The sequence below is a fragment of the Neopelma chrysocephalum genome, unplaced genomic scaffold (assembly GCF_003984885.1).
Source record: "Neopelma chrysocephalum unplaced genomic scaffold, ASM398488v2 Primary Assembly neopelma1_65b, whole genome shotgun sequence".
In the NCBI taxonomy this organism is placed as follows: domain Eukaryota; kingdom Metazoa; phylum Chordata; class Aves; order Passeriformes; family Pipridae; genus Neopelma; species Neopelma chrysocephalum.
The window spans coordinates 617597-633546 of NW_020897723.1; the positions used below are offsets into that span (position 1 = coordinate 617597).

The 15950-nt window shown below is 44.1% G+C and overlaps 1 protein-coding gene across 1 annotated transcript in view; it reads left to right on the forward strand.

The window, feature by feature from the left end:
* The first annotated feature begins 850 nt into the window (after positions 1 to 850).
* The window catches only part of USP7 (ubiquitin specific peptidase 7), a 69714-nt gene continuing 54614 nt past the window's right edge, over positions 851 to 15950 (forward strand). The window contains exon 1 of the mRNA XM_027684016.1: positions 851 to 1109. Within this exon, the coding sequence (XP_027539817.1) occupies positions 1028 to 1109 (82 nt within the window). The 5' untranslated portion in view covers positions 851 to 1027. The remainder of the gene's footprint in view (positions 1110 to 15950) is intronic.

Below are 15950 nucleotides of genomic sequence, written 5' to 3' on the forward strand. Positions count from 1 at the left end.
ACAAACACGTCGTTCCCCCGCCTGTCCGTGCCCTGCGAGCGGAGCAGCCCCACACCCGCGAGGGGGGAACCAGCCCAGGGGGCCCGGCCGGGTCCCGCCGCGAGGCGGCCGCTGTCGGTGCGGGGCTGTGCGGGGCTCCCTCCGCTCCCTCACGGCGAGCGCGGCCCCCGCCGGGCGGAGGGGCCGGGGCGACAGCGGGGTCCCCGCCGCGAGGGCCCGGCGGAGCGGGAAGCGCTCCCCGCGCAGGTGGCGGCGGCCCTGCGGGGAGGCCGCGGCGGCAGCGCCGGCCCGGCCCCCCTGTCCCTGTCCCCGCCCCTCCGGCCTCCTGTGGCGGCGGCGGCCGCGGCGCTGTTCCCCTCCCTCGCTCCCTCCCTCCCCGGCTGCGGGGCTGTTCCCCCTCATGCGGATGTGACATTTCACGGCGTTACCGCAGCCGCCATTTTGAGGCACCGAGCGCTGGCGGCGGCGGAGCGGCAGCAGCGCGCCGGGGCTCGGGCGACGGGGGCGGCCCGCGGGCCGGGAGCGGCGAGCCGGGCGTCGGCCAGCGGCGGTGCCGGGGCGCCGGGGGGGGGCGGGAGGGCACGGCAGGGGCCCCGCGGCGCCTCCCGGACTTCGCAGCGCCGCGGACACCTCGCCGGGGGAAGGGGAAGCGCCGGGCGCCGCCGGGCCCTGACTCCGGGTCTCCCGTCCCCCCCTCCCGGTCCCCTCCCCTCCGGCCCCCGGGGAAGCCGCCGCCGCTGCCGCCGCCCCCGGCCGGTCCCTCCTCCCAGCCCCTTTTCCCCGACCGGGTGCCGCCGCCGAGATTGGGCGAATAGCGAGCAAATACGTGCGCGTCTCGCTGCCTCCGCCGGCGCCCCGCTCCCTGCTCGCCGGAGCCCCGCCGCAGCCCCTCGAGCCGGGCGCCCAGTCCCGGCCGCTGCCGAGGCCCCGCCGCTCCTCCGCCCCTTCCCCTCCCGACACAGGCCCGCAGCCCCCCGCGGGAAAGGCCCAGCCCGCCGCCGCCAACGAGCCCCAGCCCCAGCCCGACATGAACCACCATCAGCAGCAGCAGCAGCACCAGAAGCCCGGGGAGCAGCAGCTGAGCGAGCCCGAGGACATGGAGATGGAAGGTAAAGCCCGCGCCCTCAACTCCGCCGAGAGTTTCCCCCCTCGCCCCCTCTGCCCCCGCTCCCGGGGGCTCCCCCGCCGCCGCGTCCCCTCGGGGGTCCCGGCCCGCCCTCCGCGGTAAACACGCTGTGCCCGGGCCGCTCCCGCCGGGCCCGGCTCCGGGGGTACCGGGCAGCGCTGCCCCGCGGGGCTCCAACGAAAGTTGCGATGCGGGGCCGGGGGAGGCGGCCCGGGGGGGCTCCGCAGGAATTCGCTCCGGGGGAGGGGGAGGGAAGCGCCGCTACAAAAAGAGCCCCGGGACCCCCGGAGTCTCCCGCGGGGCGTGGGGGGAGAGCCGGGGGGGGTCCGGGCAAAGTAGTTGCGGCGGTTCCGGGGGAGGGTTTTGCCTGGGGCGGGCGGGGGGCTGCAGCCCTGCCCTGCCCGGCCGCTCATTGTATGCAGGCAGCCACGCTGCTCGCCATTTTTAATTAACCCTCCGAGGGTTATTTACAGAACCCGCTGCCGGCCGGGCCTGCGCGGGTCGGCGGGCAGCGCTGGCCATGTGTAGCGCCTGCACAGCCCGCGGCCCGCATCCTGCACCGTCATGCAGTTGCGCTGGCTCCATAAAGGAGGCACTACGTTTGCATGTTCCCTACCCCCGTCCGGTGTAGTCTCCAGTGGTGCCTTTTTTTTTTTTTTTTTGCGCTGTGTTGTTGTTTTTTACACACCCTCCCCCTCCTCTGAACAACACCCTCCGTCCCAATTCAACGCTGTAAAATTATTTTTTTGGGCAAGTGTACGGCGGGGTTTCGTTCCCGAAGGAAGGACAGGCACAGGGTGAGCTGCTCGTACCGATTGGCTTGGAGGTCAAAATCACCAATTACCTAAATATCGTTTAGGATGCCTGGCTGTGAAGATGCCAATTCTCCTACGGCCGCTTTAATCAACAGCGACATAAATATCCGCCAAAACAAGATATTTTGCATGAAAACGTGGCAATCGGCTTAGTAAATGTACCTTTCTGCTAAATAATAGCCATTGAAATCGGGAGGAGCGAAGGTGTTTTAGTGGAAGTTTGTCACAGTGACTGTGAGATTACATTTCAAGATTAGAAGGTCATTACATAAAGCTTTGCTTTCTTAAACACGAGTCTCTACTTCATACGATAATAGCTAAAACTTATTTACTATCTGAGTGACTGTTTTTAGTTTTGTTTTAGGAAAGTTTCCAGACTGGTGTTTACGTACAGTGGGGCCAATATTTAAAAGGAGGTGATTTAAAATATACCTCATATTTGTATGCATACAAATATAAACATCTTGTGTGTTATAGTTTCCAGCAGATTGTTGGATAGCCTTTAGCAATCTGCATTTTCTCAATGTCCTTTTCAAGTCCTTTAGAATATTGACTGCATTTACTGGTTTAATTTTGAATTTTATGGGCTAGATGCTCTACCATGCTGGTTTCATTGTGACATGCTGAACGTATTTATGCAGTTTAAAGGTGTCCTGAACTTCTCTGGATTGCATCCCCTCTGCTAGTGGGGATACAGGAGTTCTAAATACAAGCAGAAGTCCCTGTGATGGTTGTGAAAATCACACTGGTGGCCACCTCTATTGGAAGGGTGAGAGAAGAGTCTCTGTACATACCAACATAGGGACACTAAGAATAAATCATTGTCTCAGAAATCTATTTGAAATCTATTAGGCCACACAGCTGATTCCAGGTGAGATGACAAACTTGCTAGTTTGTGAAACTTTACAGAACTGTCCATTTATGTAAAAACAAAACCAAAAAAGTTTAGCCTTTGGAGATTTATTCTAATACTTGATTTTTCTTGAGAAATGTGAAATGAGAATTTCTTGAGAAATCCGATCTCTGATCAGAGATCAGATTATTGCTAACTTTTAATAAAAGTTGGCATCATGGGTATATATTCATTTAATACGTAAAACAGTGTTCATCATCTTAATATATGGGTGTTTGTGCTTTCTTTAAAGATGTTTTCAAGCAGTGAGGAAAAGACTTAATAACATGTAGTTAGCGTAATTTTAACATGCACAGAGCAGTGTTGGATGCCATTCTTCAGTGAGTGATCACGTTAGATTTAGGAGGTATGTGAAGAATGCGCAGTGGAAAATTGCACATCTTGATTTTGAATTATGTGAAAGTTTGCTAAGTCTGTGTACAGCTACACTAGGTGAACAAGTTTTGATGAGTGAAATAACAATTTCAGACATAGTAATCGAAATGTAACATTAAACTCTTCAGGATTGAATCAAATGTGATATTTTGAGCATCTGCTCTCACGTCCCTGTATTTTCCCCTCCCCTTTCCCTTATGAGTAATTTACTCTTCCTTGGTGACCTTATGGACGCTCTGTGTAAATGAAAGTAGTACTAGCGAGGGCTATCAGACTTTGTGAGGGATGAAGACATTCCCTACAGAAAGAAAAATTAATCTCTGCAGGAAAGAAGCAATGACAGCCATGGTAAGGGGCAGGTACCTACTCAGCGGGACCAGGTGTGATGCAGTACTTGTTAGAATGCTGTGGTGATCCCAGTCACCTCTTTGGGTATTTAGTCTTGTTACCTGTAGGTGTTGTTAGTAATCAGCTTTAGCCTTGCTGAGCCTTGGCAGTAGTGATATGTGGACAGAGAAACTTCAGGTTTCTGAGCTCAGTTGTGTCCCTGCAGCTGAAGGCAAACCCTTCCCGAGCCGAGGGGACACTTGGATCAACACAGTGTTTGCTGCCGCTGGTTCTCACCTCTGTACCACACCTAGTGCCCTTCCCTGTGACTGTTACAAACAAAAAAGCGGGGGTTGATGGTGGTGTGTGTTTAAAATGTAGTTCAGGTTTTTAATTTGGTTCACCCTTCAGCCCTGCTTAGTGTGGTATGAATGTGGTGAAGGTTTGGCGTTGGCATGAGAAGGAGCAAGAAGGGCTGTTTGTGGTGGCACAGATGCTCACAGTTACCTGGCCGAATTCTGTCTCTAGTCATGGATTTTGGGTGCACCCCTCATTTATTCATTGCTGCATAAAAGCATGTGATTCTGGCTGCCGAGGCTGCCTTTGGGCCGAAACAGAGTGGGAGTGTGCAGATGAGCCGTTGGTGCCTGGGTGTTAGATAAATTAACAGTTTGGGGTGGTGATTAGTAAATTATCCTGTAGAAATTCTGAAGAGTTTATTTTTATGCTAAATAAATTCAGGGGAAGAAATAAATAATAGTTTTTCTGTACTGTAAGTAGGGTGTGTAGTTTGCTTTATCATGCAAAGAATTAGGGCTCCTGTGTTGCTAGTGAGTTACTCTATAAAGTGTAATTGAATCCAAGTCTGATACTTTATATATGCTTCCTCTGTAACATCTTTTCACAAGTGTGTGAGCTTCAAAGAACTCGGCTTAATACAAATGTACAGTTACATATTTCAAAAAGTTCTTTCATAGTAAGTCTCATTTGCAGCTTAATAACTATGTTTCCCCTGTTTATAATTATACAATGTTTATAATCTGAATCTGTTTTTCTGTAGGTTCAGCCTCTGCCCATAGTTACGTACATATGTGTGTTTCCCATTAGGGAAGTTTCTTTCCTGAAGTAGCCAGCATAGGCTTAGCAAGGCAGTGTCACAGTCCAGAAACATGGAGTGACTGGTGGTTCAGGTCACACACTTGTATTCTCTCCTTGTGTCAGCTCTGCAGCCTCTCAGGCAATGCCATCTTATGAGTTTTTCCTCAGTGAGGGCAATTTGAAATCGAGATTTGAATTTCAGGTGAAATGATGCCAGATATTTACAAAAAAAAACAAGAGAAAATCTGACATGTCTGTCTGTATGTGAAGAGTTTAAAATTGCACTTTTTTGCAGTTTCCATGCAGCTGAAAATTTGTGTTCCTTGCTGTTGTTTATTTCTGGCAGAATTTGCTAGATTTCTGACCCACTGTGTGATACTGGTCTCAAGTACTGAAATTATTTTTTTGCCTGTCTTCTGACTGCTTGCTTCCCTCTCATATTTTGTCCTCATTAGTATTCTCAATTCCTGGCAATTTAATATCATTTGCATACATAACACAGTGTTCGTTTATTTTTTTCTTGCTTCCATGCCTTTCTCCTGAAGGCCTGTATCCCTCTTTTTTCCTGAGCTCCTTTGCTGTCTATGTTGCTTCTAGTCAGGTGGTGATAGAATGGGGCTGTCTGTTTGAGAGGAGAATATTCAGACTAAATTCATTATATGGCTGTAGGTATCTGCTGGTTTATATGTTCCTTCTGCCCCTTCCCCTCTCCAGCCTTGACATTTTTCCATGAAACAGATGATGGTCAAGTGAGGGAAGATAAAAATGCTGATGCAGTAGACAACAAGCAAAATTAGGTTAATTTTGAGGCTGTACCTAGAGCGAAGCACCAGGCCTGGCCTCTTATTCCCAGTAATGATCGTGTTTAGTGGCTCTGGAAACACAGTGCTCAGCCTTGGGAAAAGATGTGCGTTGGACCATTGCCAAATAACCACTTCATGCCAACCAGGAAAGTGGCATCGGTGACTTCTGAAGAGTAGTAGAAACTCTGTGTCTGGATTTTCTTCTGCGCATTCTTCACGAACTGGGTGCTCCATAGGTTGTCAGATTTATTAAACTTTCCGTGAAGGAGAAGTGGAAATAGTGGAATAGTGAGAAATGTGTGTAAACTTCTGAGGGAAGCACAGATTGCTTCTCGGAGTTAACTGTATATCTCAGACTTCCTTACTACACTCCAGTTGTTCCAAGGCATTGCCTGAGTGGTGAAATGTGCTCCCTGTTGTTCCTAGGTAGCTATAGGAAGTAAAATAGCAAGTTGTCAAGTTGTGTGTGTAGCAGTAATAGAAGCCCAAACTCTCTTTTAAAGAAGCAGATGAAGATAATTGTCTAAAACTAACTTAATCAGTTCCATTGCTGCTAAGTAATTTATTACAAGCAAATCTAAACAGTGTATCCAGCCTGTAGCAGTTAAACCAGTTTAGCCAGTACATCTTGCATGACATCATTCGATATTTGGGGTAAGGGTGAAAATGAACTGGTTTAAAGCTTGCAAAGCATCCAATTTTTCTTGAATGATAATAAATTTAAAATAGGACATTGTTTGCGTTCGTTTGTGCTTTGAGGTGTCTCAGGTCACTTTGCTTTAATTTGACTTTGTATCTTGGGGCTGTAGGACGTTGGTTGTGACAAAGTAAAATTGGTGGCTTGCAATACAAGGCATTAGTAATCCATAGCAAGTGTGCTTTTTCCCCTCAAATACATACGTATATTAATATAGTCAAGATCTACTGTGTGCTAGTTTGACATTGCCAGCAACAGGATTAACAGTTATTAGAAAGTGTTTTGACAAGTAGAAGGGGGACTGGAGTCTGGTTATCTTGTCAAGTTATTACAGATACAGTGTTGTTTCTTGAAACTTTTTCCATTGGTCACTTAATGTATTTTGCTGCAGTGGTTTTAGCGTTTTAAATTCATACACTAGTAAAAAGAGTGAAAGTGCCCCTAATCAGTGCTGTGGCATAATGTATCTGTGCATATTGTTGCAGGCTTAGACTTAACACATTTGAATATTTCTGCTAATCCATTTATTTTTCAGCTTGGCTTGCTGATTGTAGTAAAACAAGCTCTGTAAGTTTAAAAACACTGGATGGCATTTGAATGTCTTGCCAGCAAAATGAAGAATGGTCAGCTTGGAAATAATGTCTAATTCTGACTTTGATTGGCCCAGATTGCCTAGAAGGCTGAGCTTTTGTCAACAAGAAATAATCAAGCTTCTGGAAATTAGTAGATGGATTTTGAAAATACTGTGCTGACTATTTCCAGTTTGGGGAAGACTTTGTTAGTCTTTTACTGTAGTGCCTAGGAATCTTTGAGATTCTCTTCAGAATTTAAAAATACATTCAAAAACTGTTTCATATTGGACTTAATATGCATCTGGAATAACCCAGCTTGATTGTCCAGCATAACAGCACGTGCATACTTGTTAAACAAAATATCTTAAAAATGTGGAGATTAAAACTAAATGATAAATTTAGAGAAAACTAAAATTCCCTGCTGCAATCAGTGCAGCATGGCTCACTTACTGTTTTTAATTGCTATTTGCTATTTGACAGCTGTTTTAAACATTACCGAAATAAGTCACTCCAGACCCACTTAATAGTGAAGATTTAAACAAAACCATCGTGCTTTGTAGCATCAAACATCTTAGAACAGGATGTTCAGTGCCTGAAAACCTGGAGTTCTCCTTGACTGCAGCTGTAAAGGGAGCTCCAGCATGATGCTGCTCAGGGGAGGTGTGCCAAGAGCATCCTATTTAAACTGGGGAAGAGAAAACGCTGGTACCTCAGCTTCTCCTTGCATATGTGCTGGTGTGTGGAGATAGACAGTTCCAGGTGTCCTGAACACCGTAGAGTTTTCCACAACCAGCACCTTGCCTTGCACTCCAAAGCATATTGCAAGCTGGAGGAAGATGGTGTGGATGGAGAGCTGGAATGTCATATGAGAAGAAAGTGCAAAATAGATATTTTTTTAGCAGTACTGCAGTTTTGCAGCCTGGGAGAGGTGATGATTTTTTTTTTTTAATACAGTCACATCTCTTTGATATGAAACATAAAAGTGCTGGAAAAGAGAACTTGGGGCTTTATATTTTGTGTGTGAAGGGGTTGAATGCACTCCAGTAGAACTTGCTTTAAATGCTGAAATCTGTGAAAATTCTTAAGGTCATTTTTCATAATTTCCCTTTTCGTAGTGTAAATAGCAAAGGATGTGTAGGAGTATCATTGGTGTTGACTGAGCTCTAAGCTTGATCATCTGGTGATTTCACAAGGTGCAACTGTAAGGATGTTTTTTTTAAAATAGGGCATCTCCAGCTGTGCATGTGTGTTTTTGCAAAGATCTAGGGACAGTTTTGGTTTAGGGCTCTAAATGTGATGTTATACTAATACAACAATTGGATGAATTTCTGTTGAGCTGTGTTTGAAAAAAGGAATGGTTGTGTGTTTCCACAACGGAGATTTTTCCTTCCCATATGTTTCAGTGTGTTATTTTCTAATATCCCTGATGTTGTTCAACAGAACTTTGATAGACACTTGATAAAACTATGAGGGTGCCTATTACAACCTGGTGAAGGTTTTAAATTCTAAATACAACTTAGTGGATTAATATTCTTTCTGATAAATAAATCAGGCGTTTGTAGTGTTTGTTTCATAAAATGGCTAATTGATGAATTAAAATATACAAACTTTACATCTCTAGTAGGTAAGATAGTAAATGAGTTTGTATCTGTGTATGTGTCTATAGACAGTAGACGTAGTAGTGATACAAACTATGTCTAAGTAGTGATACATAGTAGTGATCCAAACATTCTGGTTTGCAAGTATTAGGATCCTAAAGGCCACCCTGCATCTGGGATCTGTATTTCCATGCATCACTGTTTTATCCATCAGCTGTGACAGGGACTGTCATGGATCTGATCCTCCCAGACTGCCCCAGCCTCTGTATGACTGTTCAAAAACTGCATAGGGCTAAATAAGCACAGTTACCTGTTGCATTTTTTTGTCTTGATAGTCTCTGATTACTGGACAAGAATGAAGAGATTACGTGTTTGGGGAGAGAACAGTTTATTTTTTGGGTTTTTTTTTCTTCCCCCATCTAAAGACACATTGTTTCAGGCAGTCAGGGTGGAGTTCTGAATGCTGGTAGAGCATGGTGGTTTCTGCATCACCTTTGCTTTTTTCCAAGAATTGAGATCCCTTCATTTGGAGGTGGGGCAGAACTTGCATTCTCCCTTCCTGCTTGCAAAGCCACTTCTCTTGATGTAGCCAACTCTTTGCTGTTCTGTAGTCATGAAATACATCTCAGTTACATATCACCAGATGTTCCTGGTAAGCATAATCAGGTAACAATTTTTGGACACAGGTTTGCCTTTGCAGCATATCTTAATTCTCCCATTTAGATAACTAGTTATTTTGTTCCTCTTACAGAGTTAGAGCTGACTAAACACTCAGGTGCTGCTGTTTGGGTACAGGGACTTCAAGTCCTAAGACAATGTGAGGTGTACTTGTTTTGAAAAGAAATCTGCTTAAGCAGAGGCTGTGTGAACCTTCTTTTATTGTTCATTAAATCAAGCTAAAGATAGTTAAGATTTTCTTTTTCATTGGGAGTAGCAAGGAACTGACCTTTTTTAAAGAATTTTTCACCTGGTTAAGTGTTAGTTGCTTAATAATATCGAGGGGTGAAGCTAATTGTGGAGAACAGTAAATACTATTAAAAGTTTGAACACAGAGATAACTCAAATGTGTCTGTAAATTATACGAATTCAACAGTGGGTCACAAGCCACCTGCAAAACTCTCCCTGCCAGTAGCAATTACAGTAGTGGTGTTTCACAATTTTCTTCTGCTTTCCTTTCCCTCTTCTCATTCTTCCTGTGTGGCTTTTATCTCCTTTTTTTCAGTTTGACTGTTTCAGATACTTCTTGGACTTACATCCTGCACTGAAAAAAAGTCCCTTTAAAAACTAGTACAACACTTTGCATTATTTCTGTCATGCCACGAATGTAACCATAAAGTTAAGGGCTGGGTCTTTCCTTTTTTTTTGTTTACTTCTTTCTGAAAGTGAGAACTAAAAATAAACAATGAAACTCAAACAAAAATCAAATAAAATCTGCCAGAAATCAAAACTTACTAATAATTTCTTTAAAAGTAGTTAATTCTAAAAGTTTAACCACAGGATTTTATAATAATTGTTTCTTTCTTCAAATGTATTTCTTCAATTTCATATTGATTTTAAATTGTTTTCTTGTCCTCAACAGACTTGTCTTGTTTTTTTAACTTGTTTTGTTCATCAGGCTCATGTTTTGACCTATGCCCTGAAGTGTATCATCCAAAGTAGGAGAGGGTTGGTGTGAGAGGGATGTGGTCCTTACTGGGAAGGATTCTTGGGGTTTCCCTCTGAAGGAGGGAAAGCTCTGCAACTCCTTTGCTTACCAGTGGAGCTCTGCTGGGGGAAACCTTCTCTTGATTTTCATAATAGCACAGATTAATGGGAAAACAATTAGCGAGTTGCACAAGAACGGATCTGGTTTTACCCATGTCAGTAGCCCGTTGATAAGCAGCCACATTCAGCCATGACTCTGTTCTGTGCTCTCTGCTTTGCTGGAGATAAGGAGTGAAACCAGTGGGCTCTCCAGGCAGGAGCTGAGCTGGCTCTGGGGAAGATCAGGGTGCAGAGGTGGGACTGAGTGTGTTGGCATTACCACTGAAGAAGGGTGTGTGGAACCTCAACATCTGTCTTCTGACTTCTAAACTTGGGGTAAAAACACTTCAGCTTTACTGGCCAGTGACCTCTCGTGCTGGATTAAGGAAACATTCCAACTAATTCTGTAAGACCTTTCAGCATCCTGCAGTCCAATGAACTGAGAGGTGTTAACATGAGTGCAGTGAGAGCCCCTGCCTCAAGTGGTTCTGTCAGTGTGTTTGTCTGGTTGTTGTCTTTCAAATCATGCCTGCCCCAGAAGTGTTTGTGTAAATCCATATTGCAGCTAATAATGAAGATGAATCGAAATTTAGATACTTTTTGGCACCTTTGAAGAACAAAATTGAAGTCAGATCCAAGAATAGTACGTGATTGCTGAAGTACAGCTTAGTCAAGGTCTGAACATGAGCCACTGGAGCCTTCCCAATGCCTTGTGTCCCAGCGTGTAAACACTTGCTTTTGCTGGTAAAGTTGTAGCACTGAATTCTAGCACATCTTCAGGGCCCATTTTATTCAAGATTATTATTATTATTGTTACCTAGCTTCTGCTTTAATCAATGTAGCAGAAGCCCACTTAGCAGGTGTGTGTGCTGGACCCCCCTGGAGCCAGAAGTGTCAAACATCTCCCACATCCAGGGAGTCTCTCCTGACTGGCACAGTGTCAGGTGGCTGTGCAGCAGTCCAGCACAGAGTAGTGCCTGCAAGAAAGAGGAATCTAACCCAAAATGAGCACCAGCTGCAGGGAAGCTCCTGGATTTTGGTCTGGACACCAGACTTCATTATGTCAGATTACTTTTATATGCTGCTGGGGGCCAAGGGAAGTATTATATGTAGTTCACTTTAGCACTGCTACAGAGAAGAGGTGTCTTCTAGAGCAGGGGTTTTTTTGGCCTCTGTGCTTCCCTTTTGCCTCCTTGCTCATAAGGAGATGAATGAAGAGATCTGAATTTAAAATAACTTCCTTATTTTGGGTTTATTTTTAACCTAGGTCAGTTCACTAGTCTGCTTTATTGTTTGGCCCCGCAAACAAGTGGGTCAATGTGACTGAGGATGCAGGAGGAAAAGAAAACTCTTAAACCATTAATGACTTCTATACTTCTATGACTTTTTTTTTAAACAATCCCAAGACCCTTTATTTGACACCTGGGCCTGTCTCTCCCAAGAAATGCATTGCAGGGCTGTAACAAAGTTCCAAGGGTATAAAATCCAAGCTTCCAGAGCTCTTAGTGCAGACACATGGTTTTACCATTATAAAAATTGAATGTTGCTCAGATGCAAACCACTTCTGGGGATGAAATTGTTCCCATTACAGGTCTGCTTCTGGATGTTTTCACTTCTGTTGCCTTTTTTTTTCCCCTCCCAAGGGTATTCCTTGTAGCTTAATGTAGTCCCTTGCATTTTCCAACTTTGAGATGCATCTGAAGGATCTTCAGCTTTCTCGCCTGTACTAAGTGGGTTACTATTTTCTGACTTTAGTACGTATTAAAATGTCAGTTACCTCAAATCATAATCTAAATGTATTTGTGGGGGTTTTAGCCTCCAAACTAGCTTTTCTTGTGATATTTTCAGCACAGAGATAAAAATTTCCAGGTCACATTCAGACCTGGAGTTGGTGGTTGCTGTGGTTGTTGGATCAGCCAAGTTCTCTGGCCACTGCAATGGTCCTAATCTAAAGAGGAGACACTGGTTTCTGGAATGTGGTTGGATCACACAGATTTTTAGCAGGATCTGTTAAAAGCAGTTTCAGAGTTGACCTGCTTCCTGATCTGGAAAGTTTACAGAAAATGATGTGTGAAGTTTTGGTCACATTGAATTCAGCTTAAAGTATTGCTATTAGCATCACGTTCACAGGTTACTCCTAAGAATGTAAAACTGGCTTAGTCTCAACAGGCTTAATGCTAGGCAGGGTCTAGTTAGTGTAACTGGAGCAAAATATTGGCAGAGATTAACTGGGCTAATGCTAATTTTTGATCTCTCATTTTTAATATACCTTGAAATGCCCATTAACCACCTCAGATGCATGCTTTATTAAATCAAAGCATAGGTGTATAATAAAAGTATTTAAAATTTTTGGCAGGATGCAGCTTTGTAAATAGATATTTGTGTTTTCTGAAGTAAGAAATTTTTTTAAGTGAGTGGAGTTGTTGAGCAATTATGGTTCATTTCTACCCTAAATATGGACGGTTGCATACTGTGAAAAGCTAGTTAAACTCTTGGTGTTGTAAACCCGTTGTTGGTAGTGTGCAATTTTGATTTCTACATCATGCTCAGAAATTTGGGAAGGGGTTACTAATTTGGTAACTTACTTCTCCAGTGGGGATGTATTGCACCCCCATAGCCATGTGGTGTGCCAGGTCAGTTAATCTGGACACTGTCCTGTTCCTGGCAGCACTCTTTCCTTGGGACAGATGTCCCAGCTGGGTGACTTGTTGGGATGGCAGAAGGCTGCTTGATGTGTTTCCCAGGTGGGGGTGCACCAAAGGTAGAGGAAGGGGTGTCCTGGGAGAAGAAGCTTTGAAAATAGGTCACTGCTTCCAAAAGAATCATTGTGCCCTACCTACTGGTTCAGAAGAGCACCTGGAGAAGTGGGCAGCTGGGAAGAGTGCCTTGTTCTTGGTTGTAGCCAGGTCAAGATGCCCTTTGGACCCGAGCAGAGGAGAGGCTGGAGGAATATCTGCTCCTTTTCCCCTGCTGCTCCTGAGAAGATGGTGTTTTAACTGCCTGCTAGGCAGGGAGTGGTGCCAGCCCTCAAATGGATACCATGGAATTGCTAGTGGTATATGTTAACTTCAGAAGTTCAGCTTAGATTCAGAAGATAGCTGTATACTTGCTTATGTTTAGTGGGCTTGGATCTTCTGGGAGCTGGAATGCTTTGCTCACCCTACTGTTCTTCTGTAACTGTAAGTCCTGTTGTGGTTGAATGTGTGCAGCTGCCTCCTTGATCTGCAGAGAATTTGGACTGTCTCTGTGATCTTCTTCAGCAGCAAAAGCTATTTTAGGATGCTCTTTTAATGGTAGTTCAGCACCTGGATATATCTGAATAGTTTGATTTATGGCCTACCCAGACTGTTTAGCCACTTGCTGTGTTGTAAGATTTAGGACAAAATACAAATTGCTGTAGATATGCCACTTGTAGTGGTGAGAAATACCTTCTCCTTTCCACAGAGCTTTATCAGTTCTTTCAGGTGTTTCTTTCAAGCAATGATATCCAAATATAAGGATTGGAGTTAAGTTGTTGGAGCTGTACTGAAATGCACATTTACCATTATAAAAAGTTTAAAAAGCAGCAGTGCAGAAAGCAGGACCCAGCAGTGCAGGAACAGCTCTGCTGTTACATCGTGTACCTGCCATCTGTGTACACCCTGTACCTGCCATGGTCTTCACTGATCCTCTCTGTGCTCCTGAACAGAACTCAATTGCAGTCTAACCTTGAGAATCCTTAATGACCTAGAACTTTATGCTTTTTGTCTGCTGTTTCTCTTTTCTGTTTTCACCTGAAGATAAAGCATCACGAGGGCTGGGAACCTGTGTAAACACGGATTCTGACTGTTGGATGTTGAGAAACTGTGTTGCTGGCACTTGAGCTGCTGATCTTGGTCTGAGATCTGGCCAAACCAAGTACCCTAATATATGAAATAAAGTATAGGATAATTTCTTTGATCCCAGATGAAGTATTTATGTAAATTGACTTACAATAATAGCATCAGTAATACTAAAATAGTACTAAATTCTATAAATAACACCAATACTACTGTTTCTGATTTAGTCCTCATTTATAGAACTGAAAGTGTGAAAGCTGTATCTTCTTTGAGCCAGTCTATTTGCATACTTGTTAAAACTGATAACAAAAATTACATGGAAACTCTGCATGTCCAGCAGGCTTTTTTGTATTCAAAATGCCTTTCTCTTTAAAAATTCTGTATTTGTACATTAAAAAATTAAATGGAAAATAAGGTGTGAGAGTGTCCCTAGAACAGTAGTGGTAACAGGCAGTGTGTAGCAGGAGTTTGTCACTCAGGGCAGGTCCTTAACCCCAGCTGCAGAGGGATGCCAGGATTCTGTGTCTTGAGTTTCAGTTTGCATGTGTGCAAATGCATTTACTGGTGGATATGGAATAACCTTCCCTTTTCCACAGTAGCTGGAGCTCAGCATTCAGGTGGATGTTCCCTGTGCAGCTCAGCAGGGTGAGTTCAGAGAAGGAACGTTGCAGGGGTTGCAGGGTTTGGGATCGTGCTCGGACTTCAAGAGTGCTGGATTGTACTAAGTGAGGGAATAAGCACTGTTGGCATTGAAATTCTTACATTTATAGCCTTTCTCTTTGCTTGTGAAATTCATGGAGTTGATTGCTAATAGGATTTGCAGAAAATAACAAAAATACCCTTCCCCCCAACTTTAAATGCAAATTTGGCTGTGAACACTGCATTGTTAAGACAGGTACGATGGCAGAAGCAACAGTAAGAGCTAAACCCAGGTGCCCTGTAAGTTATATTGAAAGGTGTTTCTCTTTGTTCTGGGGTCATTTATTCTGTGTCAACACTTTGAAGTAAATATTTTAATTTTCAAAGAAGAGAGGGTGGCATTTACAGTGTTTTGTACAGCAAAGGAGCACCTTTCTGTCCTGCATTGTGCCCCCCAGCAGTAGAGGATGTGGTTTTTCTCCTGTGTGTGCAGCCTGCTCCTTGGGATGCATTTCCTCTCCTGCCATACAGCTGCAAGTGGCTTAAATCCCAGGGCCTTGCCTTGAGAAGGGCAGTGTGGGGAGATCCTACAGCTTGATAGAAGTTCTCTGATAAAATCCCAGAGATACATAGCTAATAATAATAATGATAATAATCCCACTGATTATCATCTGGATATTTAGTGAAGTGTCTTGTCTACCCAAGCCAAAGTGAGACAGATGTGTGCTCACCTTATCCCTTGTCTGTTTCTCTCTTTTTGGTCTTGTGGTGTTTCTTTGATGTGAAAGTGTGCTGAAAATGCATCAATAATAAAACATCCACAGGGACATTAAAATACCTGAGTTTGGCCATATGAATTAGACCAAATCAGAACGTGTATGTTTATTTTAATGTTTTTATTGTCGAAGGATGTAACGGGGGAAAAAGGCAATCTGTTATGTAAAAACCTAGAAAATGTAATGTGTCTGGGGTTTGTGAACAAGCTTAAACAGGTAAAGACTCTCCTGTTACATGTGCACAGATAAATTTCCTTTTGTGTAGCTTAGCTGTTAGAAATATGCCAGTGTTGTGTTACCAGCCAGGTACACTCAGCACACTGCCACTTGTAGCCACCTGGTTTTTGTAGGTGAATTAACTGAATATTGTTTCAAAGGGTCGGTTTGGTCCCTTTGCTGCTCTGAGTGCTGCATCCCAGAGAACAGCTTCTCCTCCCCGATGACTTCCAGCAAAATAACCATTAAAATAATTCTCTTTTCGGTCCTTCTCTATTTTGATTTTGGGGTTTTTAATTGTCTTTTATATCCCTTCTTTTTCATTACTGCAAAGGCACAGCATGTCTCTTCCTTTCTTTCAGAAGAAATGTTTCCCCTTCCAGAAAAGATAACAGTTGCAGTTAAATTATTACTGTTTCTAGTAATTCTTCAAT